Raw genomic sequence first — 19,108 nt, 5'->3', positions numbered from 1 at the left:
AGGTTTTTAAGGAGATTGAATGTTTTATGGAAACAAATGACTCTTCGCAAGACTGTTATAAAGTAAAGAGAAAAAGGCTTTTTTTAAATGTATGAAATAGTGCTTTTGTTCTTTGGATTTGGTTTTTTTTTTCATTATATAATTAGGCAGACAAGAAATTGAGCATCCTGATGTTAAGTTGTTATCAACGCTCTTGGACATTGGCACTTTCGGAAATATTAACCAGTCCTTACATCGCCAATGCGCCAATAACCTTGTCAAGATGCTATATCCCTAACTCACCCTCCAAACCGGAACACAACATTACAAATTATTTTTGTTTGGCTATAGAATATCTTATAAGTGGATGGTACTTACCCAGACGGGTTTGCACAAAGCCTTACTACTAAATTTCTGCAAGTTTTATCAACGAATTTTATTTCAACAGCCTGTAAATTTACTACAAGTAGGCAAATATCTCCTCTTTTATCTCCTCTTGGAGACAATCCTATCATACTGCATCAATGCGGGTCGGTGAATACACATATTTTCACCAGACGCATGCATTTTCCACGACGTTAACGCGACGACGTTTGACGTTTAACGAAATACTAGAAAATATTATAATCTCGGACTGCAACCAGATTTGTCCGGTTAATAATGTTCCAATAGATAGACTGTATCAGCTTTCAATAAATTTATTTCTCGGTATAGATTAATATTAAATAATCGACAGACATTTCAGAAGAAGGATTTATTATAATAATCAATGAGCCAATAATCAAACAGTGATATGCTACAAATAATGCTTGCTTATAAAAATATACAGAGAACACAAAAATTAAAATTAAAGATAAGTTACAAAAGGCACGGACAACAAATCTAAGGGGATACAAATTAACATTCTGATTCTAAATTCAAATTATTTTTTATAAATAACCTAAAAATTCTTAGCTATTAGGAGCCGTGAGATAGAACTAGTATTATCAAACTATTTATAAAGACCAGATACTGACTGTATTGTGTCGCCATCTGTTATTTGTTTGTTTAATCTAAGTCCAGCTGTGCAAGCATCGATAATTTGCTACACAGACGGGTCTATAATAACAAACGCTTACTGAGCCGCCATCAAACTATTGCTTCAATTTAAACGCTTTTATACTTAAACTTTAAATGTATCTAAAATTTATTAAAATCACTTAAAAAGAGCCGAGATGGCCCAGTGGTTAGAACGAATGCATCTTAACCGATAATTTCGGGTTCAAACCGAGACAAGCACCAAAACTTCATGTGCTTAATTTGTATTTATAATTCATCTCGTGCTCGGCGGTGAAGGAAAACCATCGTGAGGAAACCTGCATGTGTTTAACTTCAACAAAATTTTGCCACATGTGTATTCCACCAACCCGTATTGGAACAGCGTGGTGGAATATGATCCAAACCTTCTCCTCAAAGGGAGGGGAGGCCTTAACCCAGCAGTGGGATATTTACAGGCTGTTAATATAATGTAATGTAATTACAATTAAGACTTATATTTTGATTCTAAATGTTCGTCCCGATTTCGTATCAGTGAACTAAGTTTTTTTATAATCTCCTTAATGAATAACCGTGATCCGACCGCAACACACACGCATCAAAATCGGTCCAGCAGTGACATATAGATACATGTATAAAATAATAGCGATCCGCCCCGGCTTCTCAAGGGAGCAATTCATTCAATAAAGAAAGAGAGAAGCGAACGTTTATAAAACAAAATATTAAAGTAGATACATTCAAGTATAAGTATATCATTTTATATAAATGAGAAATATGAACGTCATAAAGTTAAGTTACATAATTTAATTTGAGTCGTAATTTTTTTGTGAAACCTAGATAAAAATTTGTAATATTGTAATTTTAACTGAGAACGTCAAATTTTTATTGCTATGACTTATTTATTTATCTGAATAAAAATGGCTTAGCAAATAACCTTTAGTTTTTTACTAATCTTTAACATATAAAAATAGTTATTATGAATGTACCTTCGTAGATGTTTTTGCAGAAATTTCTGTAGGCCTATTCTGTATATTTTTCTAGAGCATTTTCTTGTGTCTCCTAAGGCGTTAGACATGTAAGTGTACAATAAGTGTTTTTTTGACAAAACTGTATAAATCCCGTTTATTGTTGTTTCTATTCGTTTAGAAGAAGTTTACGGAGATAAAGACAAAAGCAGAAAACGACTTTGTGTTATACTAAAACTTCATATTTTTGTGCAACACATAATAAATCAAAATTAACTTAAAATATACTTTATTCAAGTGAGCTTTCATAAGCACTTTTGAATCGTCATTTTACAAAACTATATTAAATGAATGTAGATTCTATCTAGAAAAACCGGCAAGAAACTCATTCTATGTAAATTAAAAAAAAAAAAATTGTAATTATTTCCACACATACTCGTAGATAACTTGTACAAACTCGTTACTGAAACATCTCAGGGACTCCTAGGAAATTCAATTTAGGAGGCGTTTGAAACAATATAATAAGTTTGAGGCACACCAGGTTGTAGGCTAAATTAATCCTATTAATTCGATAATTTATCCCGTGGCTTTAATAAAAGAGTGTTCAACTGAAGGTGAAATTCGACCGTAATAATCATAATTGCAATTCTTTAGAAACATATCAATTTATGTTTATGTTTTGTCTTTTCCTTTTTTATATATAAATTTATATAGTTGCCTTTAGTCAAAGTCAAAGTCAAAAATCTTTATTCAATATGGAAGTGATTACACTTGCTTATTGATACTCAAAAATATCTACCACTGGTTCGGAAATTAACACCTCGGACCTGAGAAGAACCGGCGAAAGAAACTCAGCGGGATTTTTTAAATTTCATTTTCAGAAGTATAATAGTATATACATGTATATATCATGTTTTCATGTAAAATAATAATAAACATGTTTTCGTTATTTGAAACAGGCTGGAGGCGATTTAGAATCAAACAGTTGCATATGACGTGTTATAAGTATAAAAATATTGATCACACGTTTAATATATAAAGATTTATTTTAATCAAAGCAATAATATCGTATATCTCCCGTTCAACCAACCGTGAACTTGTTTTTATCGTGGTAACGACACCCCAAGGGGCTCGAATTTACGGAAATGTGGCTTCAAATTGAAAATTAAATTGAGCCCTGTGTAACTCAACTTTATTCTGAAGTTGATTTAGGGTAAATAATGGAATTGGATTGCGAAAATTCAATAAAAACACCATAAAACCACGCTGATCTGTTTACATTGTCAGGTGGAGATGATTAATAAAAAACTGTTATTATTAACTCGACTTTGGCATTTAGCTGTCAAGTGATAGAAAACGAAGACTGTAGATTCAAATATTGGAAAAGAGTAACTACAGAGATTCTTGCCGGTTCTTCTGCTTACGATTCAAAAGTCTTTGTAAAAGCCTACTTGAATAATGTATATTTTTATTTTGGTTCAAATCAACCAAGAACCACTGAGTCATCATACAAAACATATTTGTGTTTATAATTCGTCTTGAGCTTAGCGGTGAAGTAAGGCCAGAGGTGAGGAAACCCGCATCTCTAGGATAAAGTAATGCAATTTAAATTACAGTGACTTGGTAGTGAAGTCCTGTTATTTAACGTGGTAGTGAATTAGTGAATTGTCTACATTAGGGTAAACGGTCACGACCCTAAACATTGGCGCCGTAAGAATTTTTAATCATTCCCAACATCGTCAGTGCATCACAAAACTTGGTGATTTACATGTTACGTCTCTTGCCCAAATAGGCTTGATGAAAGCCACCAGCCAGTGGAATAATTCCAAACAATCTCTTTAAGAGGATTTTTCATCCAGTAATGGCAAATTTATGGACGGTGATTTTACTCTTTCCATTGTTATCAAATTGATGGAAGTTCAGAGTAGTGATCATGGATCGTATTTTGTTTTAATTTAAAATAAAAGCATCGAGTCCAAAGAATTGTGTATTATTATTTAAATTTATATTTTTACGGTAATTTGTCATGACGTCAAACTCGGTAAATGCAACAGTAACCATTGCTCCAAAATTGTCACTAGACTCAAGTGATTGGATATTCTAAATTGACATTCGAAAGACTATGGATCGGTGATCATCTTGGTCTTGGAACGTGACACGAAAAGGTTTAAAGAGGAGAAAGGCTATGATTAAAAACGTATCTTGTTATATACAAGATAAGGGTTCAAGTTCCTTGATAAATGTACGAATTTTGGCCTCTTTTATGCTAAGATGGCGTCGAAGAATATACTATAAGTATAATAAACATACAGTAATAAAGACTAGCTTACTGTACACCGTGTGTATTAGTTATCTTGGCAAGTTGTTTTTATATATTAGTCAGCTTGTAATAATATAACAAACTTTCCAGAAGATTAAGAAACACGCTAGAAGTACCAATAAAATTGTTTCAATGATCGTAAAGGACGATATGATCAAAAGTGAAAGAAGTGAGATTATTATACATACATAGTAACTGGAACTGGCATTTACTTATCGTGTAAACTTTGATACGAAATAAATATAACTATTATTTATTATCCTATAATAATTAGTTGTATGTAGTTTACAAACAAATAATTAGCTTCATATCGATTTAAAAGCTGATTTGTAATTCGCAGATTTAACTTGGTGGTAGGGCTTTGTGCAAGCCCGTCTGGGTAGATACCACCCACTCATCAAATATTCTCTCGCCAAACAGCAGTACTCAGTATTGTAGTGTTCCGGTTTGAGTGAACCAGGATCACTACAGACACAAGGGTCATAACATCCTAGTTCCCAAGGTTGGTGGCGTATTGATGATGTAAGGAATGGTTAATATTTTTTACAGCGTCATTGTCCATGGGCGGTGGTGAACATTTACCTTTAGGTGGCCCATTTGCATGTCCGCCTACCGACATCATAAAAAAAAACATACATTAATAAATGATTTTGATTATCATTTATGGTCAATATTACTGATTCTTAGATTCCAAAACGTTTATAAGTGGTTTTTTTATGGTATGAACATCTCCAAATCTGGGGTCTTGCTGGTGCGAAGCCGGCCTTTAAGTAATAAGTAGGCTAAAACACTTACGTTACACTTAATGCCATAACAAGCCGAGATTAGAACAATGGCCAGAACACTTGAATCTAAATTGATAATCATGGGTTCAAACCCGGACAGGCACTGAGCCGTATTTTTGATCATAATTTATCACGTGATGTGGGAAAATGTAGAGGTGAAAATATTCCAGATATGTATCTAATCCGCGTTGAAGCAGCTTAATGAAATTTTCCCTAAAGCCCTCTCCTCAAAAGAAGAGAAGCTTTTAGTTTAGCAGTGTGAGATTTATCGGTCAAATTCATTAATTAAAAAAAACCCCAAGTAGAGTAGGATTCGCGCACGAAGGATTTCGTACCATAAAATCGGAAAAAAAGTCATGTCTGTTATATGGAAGTCCCCTTAAATATTTATTTTATTCTGTTTGTTTTGTATTAGTTGTTAATGCGGCAATAGAAATACTTCGTCAATGAAAATTTCAAGCGTCTAACTATCACGGTTCATGAAATAAATCCTGGTGACAGACGGACAGACGGACGAATGGACGGACGGACAGCGGAGTCGGATCGGATTCTTAAAAAGAGGCTGCCCCTTAATAATAACGAAATTATATAATTTTGCACACACTCTAAAGTTAGGAATATTTTAACCGAATATAATGGTTTTATTTATTTTCATTCTATTCTTATGTAAAACAGTGTTTGATAATGATTGTAAGCATTTATGAGTTAAATTTCTTTAACACTTTTAATTACAAGTAAATGATAAATCAATTGAGAGATATTTGTAATCTTGGAAGCTATGCTCTGAGTTCTGAGATGGTATGTGGCGTTGAAATTACGCCTTTGTGACCATCAACCCAAATATCCTTTGTATGTTTATCGATTACCAAGCATCCTCTGATGATAACATCGCCTTTGACTAAAATCAACTTATATTTAACGCAAAGCATACACGTTTGGTAAGATTTTCCAATCTATCACCATTTTACATCTATTAAATCAAATAAATAAATCATTTCGGTGTAAATGATACATGCCTCAATATAGACGATTTTCTGATATGTCTGACCGATCATCACATCAGATTAACAACCATATATTTATTATAGTTGGTTTTCATTAAAACTGTCACATTTTATCCACCAACTTGTAGTGGAGTGAATTAAGAGGAAAGGCTGTTGCCGAGCAGTGAAATAATACAGATTTGTTTTCGTTAATAGAACAGTGTTATTACCCTGACAGTGTGAGTTTCCGACGAATAATATATTACTAGACTTATCTTGATAATGGTGTGCAGATTGTTTTCGGTTATGGTGACTCTTCTAAATGTAGAGGAGATTAATTTGAGGTAGATATTATAGGGCGAAAATGTGTAACAAGAGCATTATTTATTCTATTTCTCATAACGCACTGGAACAACAATTCAGGTGCTGACCGAAGCACTAAAAATCTACTAAAAATCATTTAAGGAACAAACCAATAGTTTTCATTGAACCTAATGTAAATTAACTATCTCTCAAATTAAATTCTCAAACTACATCATTTATATCAAATAGCCTTCATAATAGCAAAGTTATGTTAATATTAAACAAACAATGAAAAACATTAGAAGTTCCTCCAGGCTAAACAAAGTAATATGTCCCGAAGGAAATACTTTACGATGCGAAGCGAAATCTGTAGTGTGTATAAAGTTATGTATGAATCGGCAGCTGCGTCCTATCTTCTAACTAAATTGTCCGCCCATCCCAACATTCTAGACAAAGGGAAGAATTCCTGTCTCGAACATCGTACTCGAACTTGTGGTAAAGAAAAAATTTCAATAAACAGCCAAAAAATGATCGTTCCGAACTTTTTATCAGTACCAGTAATACGATTGACGTATTCGTGTAAATATATAATACTTGTGTATTGTAGAATTAATTTAATTTATTCTGATTTAATTATTCTTTGTGAGTCATAATGGCACTGAAGTCTGGACGTTTTTACGCACTCGGACCATTGAAATCAGTGTCGGGGTCATGACCTTGACTAGGGCTGAGTGGTCTTCCGTTTAGAAATCAAACCTCTGTACTGTGTATGTAGTTACTCGTTGTTTTGTATGATTTTGGTGCTTTTTTAGTATGACGTGTTTTTATTATTATTTCTTATTAAATCATTTGAGTTATTGTTTTGTTTTGTGTTTATTTCTTGTATTTGTAAACCCACCACAGGGGAGTACTATGTTGTGGTTTGTTTACAAATAAAAGATTGTTCTATTCTTATTCTATAAAAGTCCCACTTCTTGGCTAAGACTATCTTCTGGGGTAGGAGATTTGAGCTAATTCAGCCAAGCTACTCTAGTACGATTTAGTGGTTAACCGAGGAACACTTAACTAATACTGAGTCCAAAGTACCATTACTCTTGTCATATTTTTGGATCACATACGGCAAAAATATTGTCATTTAGGTCACGAAACTCTCTTCAATAGATTTATGAGATCAAACAATATGATGAACAAAGACAATAGTATGGATAACTTCAATGAGCAAGAATAAGACATACTCTGTAATTAAAATGGTGGTGACGAGTAACTAATGAGTTCCTTGCAGTTCTTCTCGGTAGAATCTACTTTTCGAGTCAGAGGGAGCTTTATTTTTAATTGAAAACTGTAACATGACGATTCAAAAGTGCTTTTATGATCCTACTTAAATAAAGAATATCATTTATTGAATATACTTATAAATACTGTTATTTTCCTTTCGTGTTTTCGTAATTCGAAAATAATACACGCAAAAACCATTGGATTTCGTTAAAATCATAAAGTGTGTCCAAAATTACAAAATATTCGCTTATCTGAGAGTTGCTAAATTGAGTAGCACAATTAAATTAAATTAATACTCGTAGCATCAGGTCAAGTTATAATAATCCTTGTAATATCCAAAATCTCCTGCTTCCTCTAGCTAAAACATTTCGTAGAAACATACGAATGTAACGAAATATTAAACTACCTAAAAGCATTTAGTCCGTCTGTGTATGACATATCTGCGACCTCAACTTCGCTCTTTAACCCTAAAGTCGTAAACCATGACAAGGGTCTTGTTGATAAAAAAAGGGTTGAGAATGAACATATATACGACTGATCCAACTTAAACCTAAAAATGTAAAGACTATAATTTATTTTCATCCGGTAATGGAACAGCAATGAAAATTATGAAATTGTTTTAGGAATATTAAGACTTTATTGACAAGCGCCATAGTGTTTTTTTAATCGCATTACAAACTAGCTACATACCCCGACTTCACGCGGTCAAGGTTTATGTTTGCGTTTAGATTGAAGATCAAATATACAAAGAAAATTCTTGATATTTCTGGCTAGGAAAGTTGGTATCACGGCTTTTCTCAACGATAATATGAACATACCTTACATTTATAAACCTTTCTCTTGAATCACTCTCTTTATTGATAAAAAACCACATTGAAATCGGTTTCGTATTTTAAAATATCTAAACGTACGATGGCGGGAAGCGACTTTGTTTTACACCATGTAGGATTAAAAATAATACTAAAGGTACTAAAGGCCTGTATGATTATTACAAGGCCTGTATGACATTTTATGATAATCGTAGTTGGATGAGCAAATAGACGAGCTCACGAAAAGTGGCCACCATCCCCTATAGACAATTGTGCTGTATGAAATATTAACAATTCCTTACATCGCCAAAATGTCACCAACCTTGGGAACTAAGAACTCACTCATTCTTCAAACCGGATAACAACGATAATGGGTAACGCTGTGGCGGTAGAATATCTGATGAGTGGATGGTACCTAACCACCGAGTAATTATAATAAATAAACAAACGAACGTAAAACTGTAAGTATTTTGTAATTATATTAAATGTCACAGATCAGTAATTGTATAATAAACAAACGTTCAAACAGGAAAATAATAATAGGATAATTACTTACATTATAATTTCATAATACAACGAAGATTTATTTTCCTCGATTTTTTTTTAAATATAGCATTGTTTTGATTTGTTATATGTTGTGTTCAAAATGCTTCCCACATGCTCTAATGTTGGTACACAGTGCTAGGAATTCCATATTCCTATTGATACCAATGCTTCTGATATGAAATTTAGTGAACTCATATGTCACTTGTACATATTCTAGAATGGGTTTAAAGTATTTCTGTTACTTGTTTTTTTTTTTTTTGTATTTTTTTTATTTTCCTTGTTATGTTTGAGGATATATTGTATAAATTCGCTCTTATTGTATATAATCTGTATTAGATTATATACTTGTATTTTATATGTATTGATAATATTTTTTATTTATTAATATATAATTTGTGTATTCTATATATTTACATTTATTTATTAGTTTTATGAGCTATCCTAAACTTCACCGTTGGTTGTGTGGAAGGGATCGCTGTGTAGCGATAAGGTCGCCAAAATTGTACGCGTCTTTTATTAAGGCTCTATGGATCTACGTTGTATTTATTTATTTACTCTGTGTGGTGTACAATAAAGTAAAAGTAAAGTACATATATTTGCAGTTTAATGGAATAAAGCAAAGCCCTTTGAGATAAATTGCTAATACTTATTTTTACAACTTCAATTAAGCATAAAGGTCGTGCTAGAGGGACGATAACAGTCCGAATCCCAAGGGTTCAGGATTTAATCTGCAACTTTTATATCGCTAATCGAGCCATTATCCGTTTCGTTACACGTACATACGTATGTTTCGACGATCAAATTCATAGACTTACTATGTTTACATTTAAATTATGTCCTGTCATACGTCCATAGTATAGATATGATCTACACCATGTGGGCCATACAGAATGTTACTGCTAACAATGGTAATTTCGTCGTGGGATTTTTTTTACAATATAAGCAGGTACATATGGGCAAATGGGCAATCTGATGGTAAGTGGTCATCATCTATAGAAATCGATTTTATAGGAAATATTAACTATTCCCTACAAAGCCAATCTTCCAATCTTGGGAGTTAAGATGTTGTCTCTTGTACTTATAGTTACACTGGCTTATTCATCCTTCAAACGGAAACACAACAATACAGCGTATTGACATTGGTGTAATATCTTATGAGTGGTTAATACCTACACGTGCGCAAAACCCTACCACCGAATAAGTTTTTCGACTGTCAATGACAACTTAAAAATGATTGAGAAAATAGTCGTATTATAGTCGTTGGGTTGATAAGAGATAGTTCAATGACATCTGTCTAGCTCATTTCTATTTCTCTTCACTTACATGCAGAAAAAAATAGGTAAAGCCGTTCTTTTAAGTCTTACGTGAATAGTGTTATATTGGAAATAATTTTTAGGTTTTATAGCCAAACTTTCTTCATAGTTGATGAATGTTAAGGTTAAACCCTTTGTTTCAAGGTTATTATACATTATATAATGCTTCACATTTACAGGATACAAGATAGTAAGATCTTAGGATATAATTGAGAGACATCGAAATGTTTCCGTATTACCTCAAACAGCTAGAAAATATATATTTTATTAATAATAATGGTTCCGTTGAAAATTTAATTTAAGAATACAGCGACTTTTTTGTGGAATGGAGTCAAATATAACAGTGGCTTAGTGCCTTTAGATTTTTTTTTGTTTGCAATAAATGATATAATTCTGAGTAGCAAAATAGAATTATCGTTACAGATTTCTATGAATATATACATCAAATGTGGAGTGTGTGTGTGTGTGTGTGTGGCTATATATCTAAATAATATATAATCTTGTTTGAATAAAGTAAATTTTTAGTCTATATTTGTTCTCTGTGATTATTTTGTTGAAGAAATTCGTATGAAACACAATGATACTACGATAATATTATGCGTTTATGTGACGCCCTCTTTATAGTATATTTCATATATTTCGGATACCCATGAGGAATAATTTTTGTAAAGCCTATTCCAACTACAAGAGAACAAAAGTCTAATACAACATTTGACATCGAATTGACGTAATATCATTGATATAGAGCTTGAATAATGTATGATTTTCATAATGGATTTACAAAGAAATGCCGTTTTGATTTTTGATTTGAACCTGTTGTGTAGCTTTTTTTTATGGCATTGGTTGGCGGACGAGCATATGGGCCACCTGGTGGTAAGTGGTCACCACCGCCCATAGACAAAGGCGCTGTAAAAAATATTAACCATTCGTTACATTACCTATGCGCCACCAACCTTGGGAACTAAGATGTTATGTCCCTTGTGCCTGTGATTACACTGGCTCACTCACCTTTCTAACCGGAACACAACAATACAGTGTACTGTTATTTGGCAGTAGAATATCTGATGAGTGGGTGGTACCTACCCAGACGGGCTTGCACAAAGCCCTACCACCAAGTAAAGTAGCTTAGCTAGCACCAGCTATGTAAGTAAAATTTAAGTGAACATAATTATTTAAGGGGAATAGTGTTGTATTATAATTATTTTAATTACGGTTTCACCAGACTTTATTCAGTGGTAATGGGCTATTATACAAAAACTGATATTTTCATGTAACCTTACAGATATTCCTTATTTTTTTTATTTTAATTGAATTAACTTCGAAACTAAAAACAAGTAATTTATAAAGACGCTTTTGAATTACGCCTTGTAGATCTACCATTAGTAAGGAATACGAATCTACTAAACGAAATAAGGAAATTTTAAACAATGGCTATATTTCTTCCTCAATTTCGGTTCGTTGAAATTTCGCTTCACAAACATTTTTATTCCACTAATTAATAAAATAATGTCAAGCGCTGTCGTGGTACTGTTTCGGTAATGAGATTCTATTGAGACGATCCACGATGAAAAAACCTCACTTATAAAAAAGTAAGTTACATGTTTTTTTTATGAAAATAATTGTAGAGTGATATTAATTATTTGTTATTGCGTATTTCAGTAACGAGTTTATCGTTCAATCTAAATGCTTATTTTAAATATTCAATTGTCTCAAATGAACGAATTCCGTAATGACTTCTCAATCTGTATTCAAATGAATTATTAGTGTTTCGTTGTTTATTGTGTTTCAATTACAGCAAAAGATTAAACCACAAAAAATCTAAAACTTCCAAAGTAAATTCATAAAAATATTTCTTTACAAAATCAGGAAAGTAAGTCCTACTACAATAGCCCTACTATAGCAATACCTAAGCCCATAAACCCTGAAATAATGAAAGAAGAATCCAAGTTTATATAACAAAGATGGAGATGAGACATCAGTTCGATTTCAGAAATGATATGCATTAGATAGCCCAGTCATTGAAGAAGCTTATAACCTTCGGCTATAAACTATTCATTCGTGGGTATATTCGTAGCCATTATGCTATATAACTCCATGCGATTGCTCTAAACAGCGGAGTGGTGACCATAAACGTCTCTTATTTGGTATACTGTATGAAACAGACATTAAATCAAATTTTAAGCAGACGAATTCACAAAACAGTTTTAAGTGCGGCAAGGAACATTTTTTATAAGGTAGAATTGCGAAATCCTAAGCGAGAAGGATGTATGTCATACTCGGATGAAACGACAAATTTGACTTGACTGGAAGAAGTTCTTGTCTGGGTATGTACGACCCATCCATCCTATATTTTGCCGAGCATCAGCAATACTTTCTATATTTGTATTCTGGTTTGAAGGAAGTGAGTGAGTATAACAGCTTGGTTCCCAAGGTTGCTGGCGCATTGAACAGGTGAAGAATACTTAAATTTTCTTACAGCGATAATGTTTTTGGGTCTCAAGTTAACAGTACCTGCAACCTAATACCGTTTAGATCACCACCTTCTTGACCAATATCCTAAATATTGTAATGAAAATCTCTTTCAATAGATCATGATCCAGCAGTATTACTATGTATTTAAAAATATAACCTATAAAATTATACTGGTGGGTATTATGTATGTATATAATACTGGGAATTACTCCACTTTGGTCCAGCACTAGGAATTCTACAGATATATTGATTAGCGATACTAACTTAATATATCAAAAACTTCGGTTTCTAAATAAGTACATATTATTTTCAATCAAACACATATGAGTGTTTTGTAGTTGGAAATCTCGATATTAGAGTTATAGTGATAGTTATTTTGTCAGTATATGTCACTCTGGATTGATATTCTTCCCGTAAGTAATTACTATGATACAATCACAATAGTCAACACGTGCGGTTGAGCTTCAAGCATTTTCATTTAGATATTATAGTTCTCATAATAAGCGTAGTGAATAAGAGTTAATATATGTTACTACTTAGTAACTGAAAATATATATAGTTACTTAAACAATGGTTCATCATATTGACATAGTTATCATTATTAATACCATAACATATAATCATAAATCAATACTAATCTTATGTGATTAATTTCATATAAGGAAATTCGGTAGTCTTTCTTCCTATAGCCAATATTCTTTTTTTATGTAATAGGTAGGCTGACTGTCAAGTGGGCCACATAGACATTGGCGCTATTAGAAATATTAACCATCACTTACTTCGCCAATACGCCATCACCAACCATCAACCAGGCAAAATAAAGGGTTAACATTATTATGTAATCAGGTAGTATTTTGATGGCCAATATCGCCCATAGACATTTGCATTGTATGAAGTAATAACAATGCATTACATGGTCAAAACGTCACCTTGATAACTAAGATGTTATGTCCCTTGTGCCTGTAGTTACACTGGCTCACCTCTATATGTTTGAAATGTAACCGTTATTGAAATTAATGTACAACTCTATTTAATTTATTTATGTTCAATTTTATTCTGTTTTTAATTATTGCTGCAAGACTGAAACGAATGTTTCCTTATCTCTTATTAATATATTTTTATTTTTTATGTTTAATTATTCTTTGTTACATTTAGACCACTTGCTTTGTTTAAAATCATTTTCTTATTTTGAAAAAAAGTGCTTCAAAAAGAATCTCCTTCTACTTAAAATTGAAATTTTATGAATAATGAATAATTTGATTGCCTTTATTTCGAAAATTAGAGTCAATTCATTAAAAATATTGTTATTCTCGTATTAAATGCTATGTGCCATAGAATCAGTGTTACCGTGTACCCTGATCCTTATATCCTTTAAATGTTTTAACTATTAGAGTCAACAACGCATATCAATTTTTGTTTCACGATCGTGTTCCGTGGTGAGTTTCGAGTAACTCAATAGTTACTCAGTAGTTAGATAAATCGACGAGTGAATTTCTTGAACAATATTAAAAGTCAGTGACCAAAAATAAAACTAATCGCTTATAAATAAGACCTTATTGAATCATTTCAATCTATTGCTCTATTGATCCGTGAAATAACAACAAACGGAGACAGATTTATATCACTTACTTAATAATATAATAACCTGTAAATATACCTCCTGGGGCTAAGATCTGCTATCCTCTAGAAGAGGTTTGGAGAGTAGAGTTAAATGGCAGAACTTGTTTTGTTACAGATATACTCATTGTGTCGCATCTAGTGATCGTATGTCATGGACATGGGAGAGTATTTTTAATGTAATATTGGGACGGTAAAATGATGGTACGCCATGATGGTAAGTGGTCACAACATTGGCGCTGTAAGAAATATTAACCATTCCTTACATCTTTAATACGACAATGTCCTTCGAAACCAATGATGACTGAGTGTTACCTTACACAGACGGACTTGTGCAAAGCCCACAAACAAATAAAAATGTTTTCTATTATTAAAAAATCAGTACTTCAAGCGTGGGTATGAACCCGAAATTATCAGTACAATATCACGTTTTCTAACCACTGAGCCATGTCAGTTCATCAGCAGTAAAAATAATCATTTAAAAGTGAATTTTGTATCGTTTAATACTACTACACTAATATCTAACTATACTACCTGTAAGATAGCTGAGAGCAATTTTGAAGTATGTTTTACACGCCTAAAGCGTTTAAGATCAAAAAGATGAATAATGCTTCAAAGTGATATATTTATTAGACCTATTATTATTATTATTCAAATTATACATACGCGATCTCTTAACGAATATTCTTTAGAAATATTTCGTTTAAATATCTAATTACGTCAATATATATTTATCTTATAAAGAGGATATTTGTTTGTTTGTATGTAGAATGTAATCTCAGAAGCTAATGATACAATTCTAGTAAATATTTCAATGGTAGAAAGCTATATTGATATTTATAATCTATATTATATCAATTTCTTAATTAATAAATTCCCCGTGCGAAGACGGGCGCGTCGCTAGTCGATATATAAAGATAAACATATTGTTTTAAATGATCATCATCGCAGTTGTGGCCAAAAAATTATATGACTGACTTTGCTATTATTAATTTTTTTTATTTTTATTTGAATCGATAGTCAAAGCAAATACTGCCAGCGCTTCATAAAAGAGAAAAACACAGGCTTAATTTAATTTCACAATTGCTAACAATTTTTAATATAAGACATAACCTAGATGAGATCTTTTCTGTATCTCACTACTACTTACTTATCAGAATGTATTTACTTTTAGCACATATACAATGTACAATTATTTTTAAATTCACCAACAATGCCAGTTTTATACGTTTATTGGGATACTGTTGAAAAATACACATTGCACCACAAAATATATACTGGTTCTATTTAGTAGAGTAACAGGAGCTATAATTATATTTGCTATGTTCCCACGAATTCATTCATATAAGAGAATATTTATCGTAAATCACAATGGTATTTTTAACGATAATAAACACAGTAAGAATAGTTCGCAGTGATGTTGATTAGTTTATCACAAATCGATATCACTTTTAACGATTTAATAAGATTTGAAAATAGAACGTACGTACAAATTGTGTTTTTTTTTTTTTTAACGTAAGCGATAACAAAGAGTTTTCTTACAACGTTGTAAAAATGCGTTGCGTTTCAATTTACGGTTCTAGTAATTTCGAACAATACGTTTGAAAATTATTGAAAAATATATCTAGTAATCTGGTCTAAAATACACAAAAATAATAATAACCACCGAGTTACTATTTAATAGGTAATATACAAAATAAAATTAAAGACAATTACTTATAATAAAATAACGCAGAAATAGAACACGTCTAGTCAAATATGAACAGAGAGGATACAATGATCTTAAATCAACATAATGCCATAAAATAGTAAACATACAAAATACCTCATCAAATCATTCAAAATGACCCCTTAAACAACGATACCAATAGAGACGAACGCCTTACACGCGTCACGCGATAATATACCATACATGTTATAATAAAAGCGCCGATTTCGCGTGCACACACATCCAACCACTCCCGGCCAAACGTCCTAATTATTTAGCACTTCACGATAATGACGTCACTACGCGACTTCGATTTTTAAAATAAGAATGGTTTCTACTCACGCTGCAATGCTTTTCGATAGCGGCCAGCGTTCCATGGAGGCCTGGTACTTCATGTTTTCAATCTGCTTTTTCAGTGCCTCTTTGTCCATGGCTGCGAGAATACTGGGATCCATCGCGCAGAATCTGTGGTATAAAACACCCACACACAGGTTAGTGACGTGTATACGTATTGCCGTCTATGTAAGCGGCGTTGCGTACAGTCGAAGTCGAAATACATTAAATAAAACAATAGAGCTATTTAACATTTACATTATAATTTCCTTGTGACTAATGCGTTGATATAAATTGCGGTTGAAACGATTAAAAAAATATGAGGAAAATTAATTATAGTATCTTATTTAGTACATATTTTAAAAATAGAAGAGTTATGTTATTGAATGTACGTAAGCTATCTCGCTCGCTGTGAGGGGAGAATTTTGAGGGAGTGTGTGTGAGTGCGGTGCGCGCGCATGGTGTAACAGTTTCTATGACAACCCCTCCACACACACAGTGATATCTTGCGCAAATTTAGTTAATGCGTTCGGAAATATAAATTGAGCTTAATTGCTTTAATGATAGAGTATATTTTGAATTGACGTGATGTTTGTAAAATTAATGAATTAGACGTAATGCCCGGTAGTCGGCTGTGTTTTGTATCCCATTATTCTTCATCTCGTGCGGATGTCTGAGGACCATCTGTCAAAATCGACAGAGCTTTTGTAGTCGCTATGGGTTTATGACAAAAGCGACTTTTGCGCGTCATCTCAGCTATGCAATAGTCTGTTGTTCAAGTGTGTCAGCACTTTGAATATGCATCGTACGACGCAAAGACGTGTGCTGAATATATCTATATTAATATTTTCAACAATTGTTTCGTAATTAAATAATAAATAAACCGTAACTAATATTATAAATGTGACGGATTATTGTTTGTTACGCTTTCACGTGATAGCTACTCAACCGATTATGATGGAATATTGTATACACGTAATTCAGGGGTACAAAATTGAAGTATCGAGACTGACCTCTTTCATACGCGGGCAAAGCCAGGGGCGGAAACAAATATGTTATATATGAACATAATTTTAATTACTTAACACAAGTGAAAACTATTTGTATAAATAGGTATTCAAATTAATTTCTTTGTTTCATTTACCCGATAGTCTAGTGGGTAATTTATATGACTATATAGTGAGATGCCGGGTTCGAACGACGTAATTGTTGGAGGTATCACACTCTCATATTTAAAGATAATTTTGACACATGATCAGATTCATATATATTTAATTTATATTCTAATCGATTAATAAATCTAAAACAAAAATCTTATTTATAATAAGGGTTTATATATAATACATTAGTTAAATTTCCAGCGAGTATCTACATCTTTTAAAAAATGATTTTAAATGTTTTTTAAATTTGAGCGTTTTGGGTATTGTATCCGAACGTCGTCATAAATGGTCTTACGAACAAGCCTCAAGATTAAGGCAAACGCTATCACAATAAAGTCTAAATATAAAACATATCACATTAAAACATTATATGATTTATACTTGATCTTTTAACTTTGCCGATTCATAAATGCAAATAAATTGTTAACATTAATAAATGTACATAATTAGCGACCCGCCCCGGCTTCGCTACTACATACTTCACATAAACTACAAAATGTCTTATAACGTTCATAGTTTTTCTGTCGTTGAACAATACAAACTGCTATGTCGCTACGTTTTAAATCTGCAATATCTTCGAAAATATCCATTTAAATTACATGCTGTAAACGGCCATATTGATCTATATTAAATGTTAAATGTATTTAAGGTACTTTATTCGATAAGAATTAATACTGTATTGTTTAAAATAGCTTCGCAAATAAACCAATATTTCTCGTAAAAAGTAAAGCCTAAAAATGGTTATAGTGGGTTACCTTTTGACTTTTTTGTAGACATTTTTAAGGTGTACAATATAACAGTACATCCAGTGTTTACAATATAAGCGAAAAAAATGTGTTCATCTACTACATCACTTTAGAAACGTATAAAATTATCAGTGTTATTCTATTATATTGTGCATGTTTTATACATAGAAACCTTCCCCTTGAATTACTCTATCTATCAAAATTAACCGCATCAAAATCTGTTGTATAATTTTAAAGATACATCAATAGGGACAGACTGTGGTAAGCGACTTTGTTTTATACTATGTAATGATTTAACTAATATAACTTTGCATTTCAAATTTTGGTAAAGAGTAACTAATGAGTTTCTTGCCGATTCTTTTCGGTAGAATCTACATAGCTTAATTTTTAAACTAGTCTTTAGTCTAGTCTAGTTTCATTGTACACGGAAAATGGTTAAAAAAAAATAAAAAAATATATCCCGCTGAGTTTCTTTCGCCGGTTCTTCTCAGGTCTGAGGTGCTAAATTCCGAACCGGTGGTAGATTTTTGACAATCAATAAGCAAGTGTATACACTTCTATATTGAATAAAGATTTTTGACTTTGACTTTGAGTTCTATACACAAAAGCAATAGGAATGTCATAATTAATGATGAGTTTTAATGGCTACCTTCTTTAGTGGCTCTCACACGGTTCACGCACTTTAGGCGCGAATAAAATAAAAGATATATTTAAATGTTTATCATAGTATAATAAATACATTTAAATATGCATAACATA

At 32.2% G+C, this 19,108-nt stretch overlaps 1 protein-coding gene across 2 annotated transcripts in view; it reads right to left on the bottom strand.

Moving 5' to 3' along the window:
* The window catches only part of LOC125065626 (guanine nucleotide-binding protein subunit gamma-e), a 40,188-nt gene that overhangs the window by 5,326 nt on the left and 15,754 nt on the right, over positions 1-19,108 (bottom strand). For both annotated transcript variants that reach the window (XM_047673356.1, XM_047673357.1), the window contains exon 3: positions 16,453-16,575. In XM_047673356.1, the coding sequence (XP_047529312.1) occupies positions 16,453-16,565 (113 nt within the window). In that variant the 5' untranslated portion in view covers positions 16,566-16,575. The remainder of the gene's footprint in view (positions 1-16,452; positions 16,576-19,108) is intronic.

The sequence above is a fragment of the Vanessa atalanta genome, chromosome 8 (genome assembly GCF_905147765.1).
Source record: "Vanessa atalanta chromosome 8, ilVanAtal1.2, whole genome shotgun sequence".
NCBI lineage: Eukaryota > Metazoa > Arthropoda > Insecta > Lepidoptera > Nymphalidae > Vanessa > Vanessa atalanta.
The sequence above is the reverse complement of the archived record's forward strand: the minus strand, read 5'-3'. Positions and strand labels throughout refer to the sequence as shown.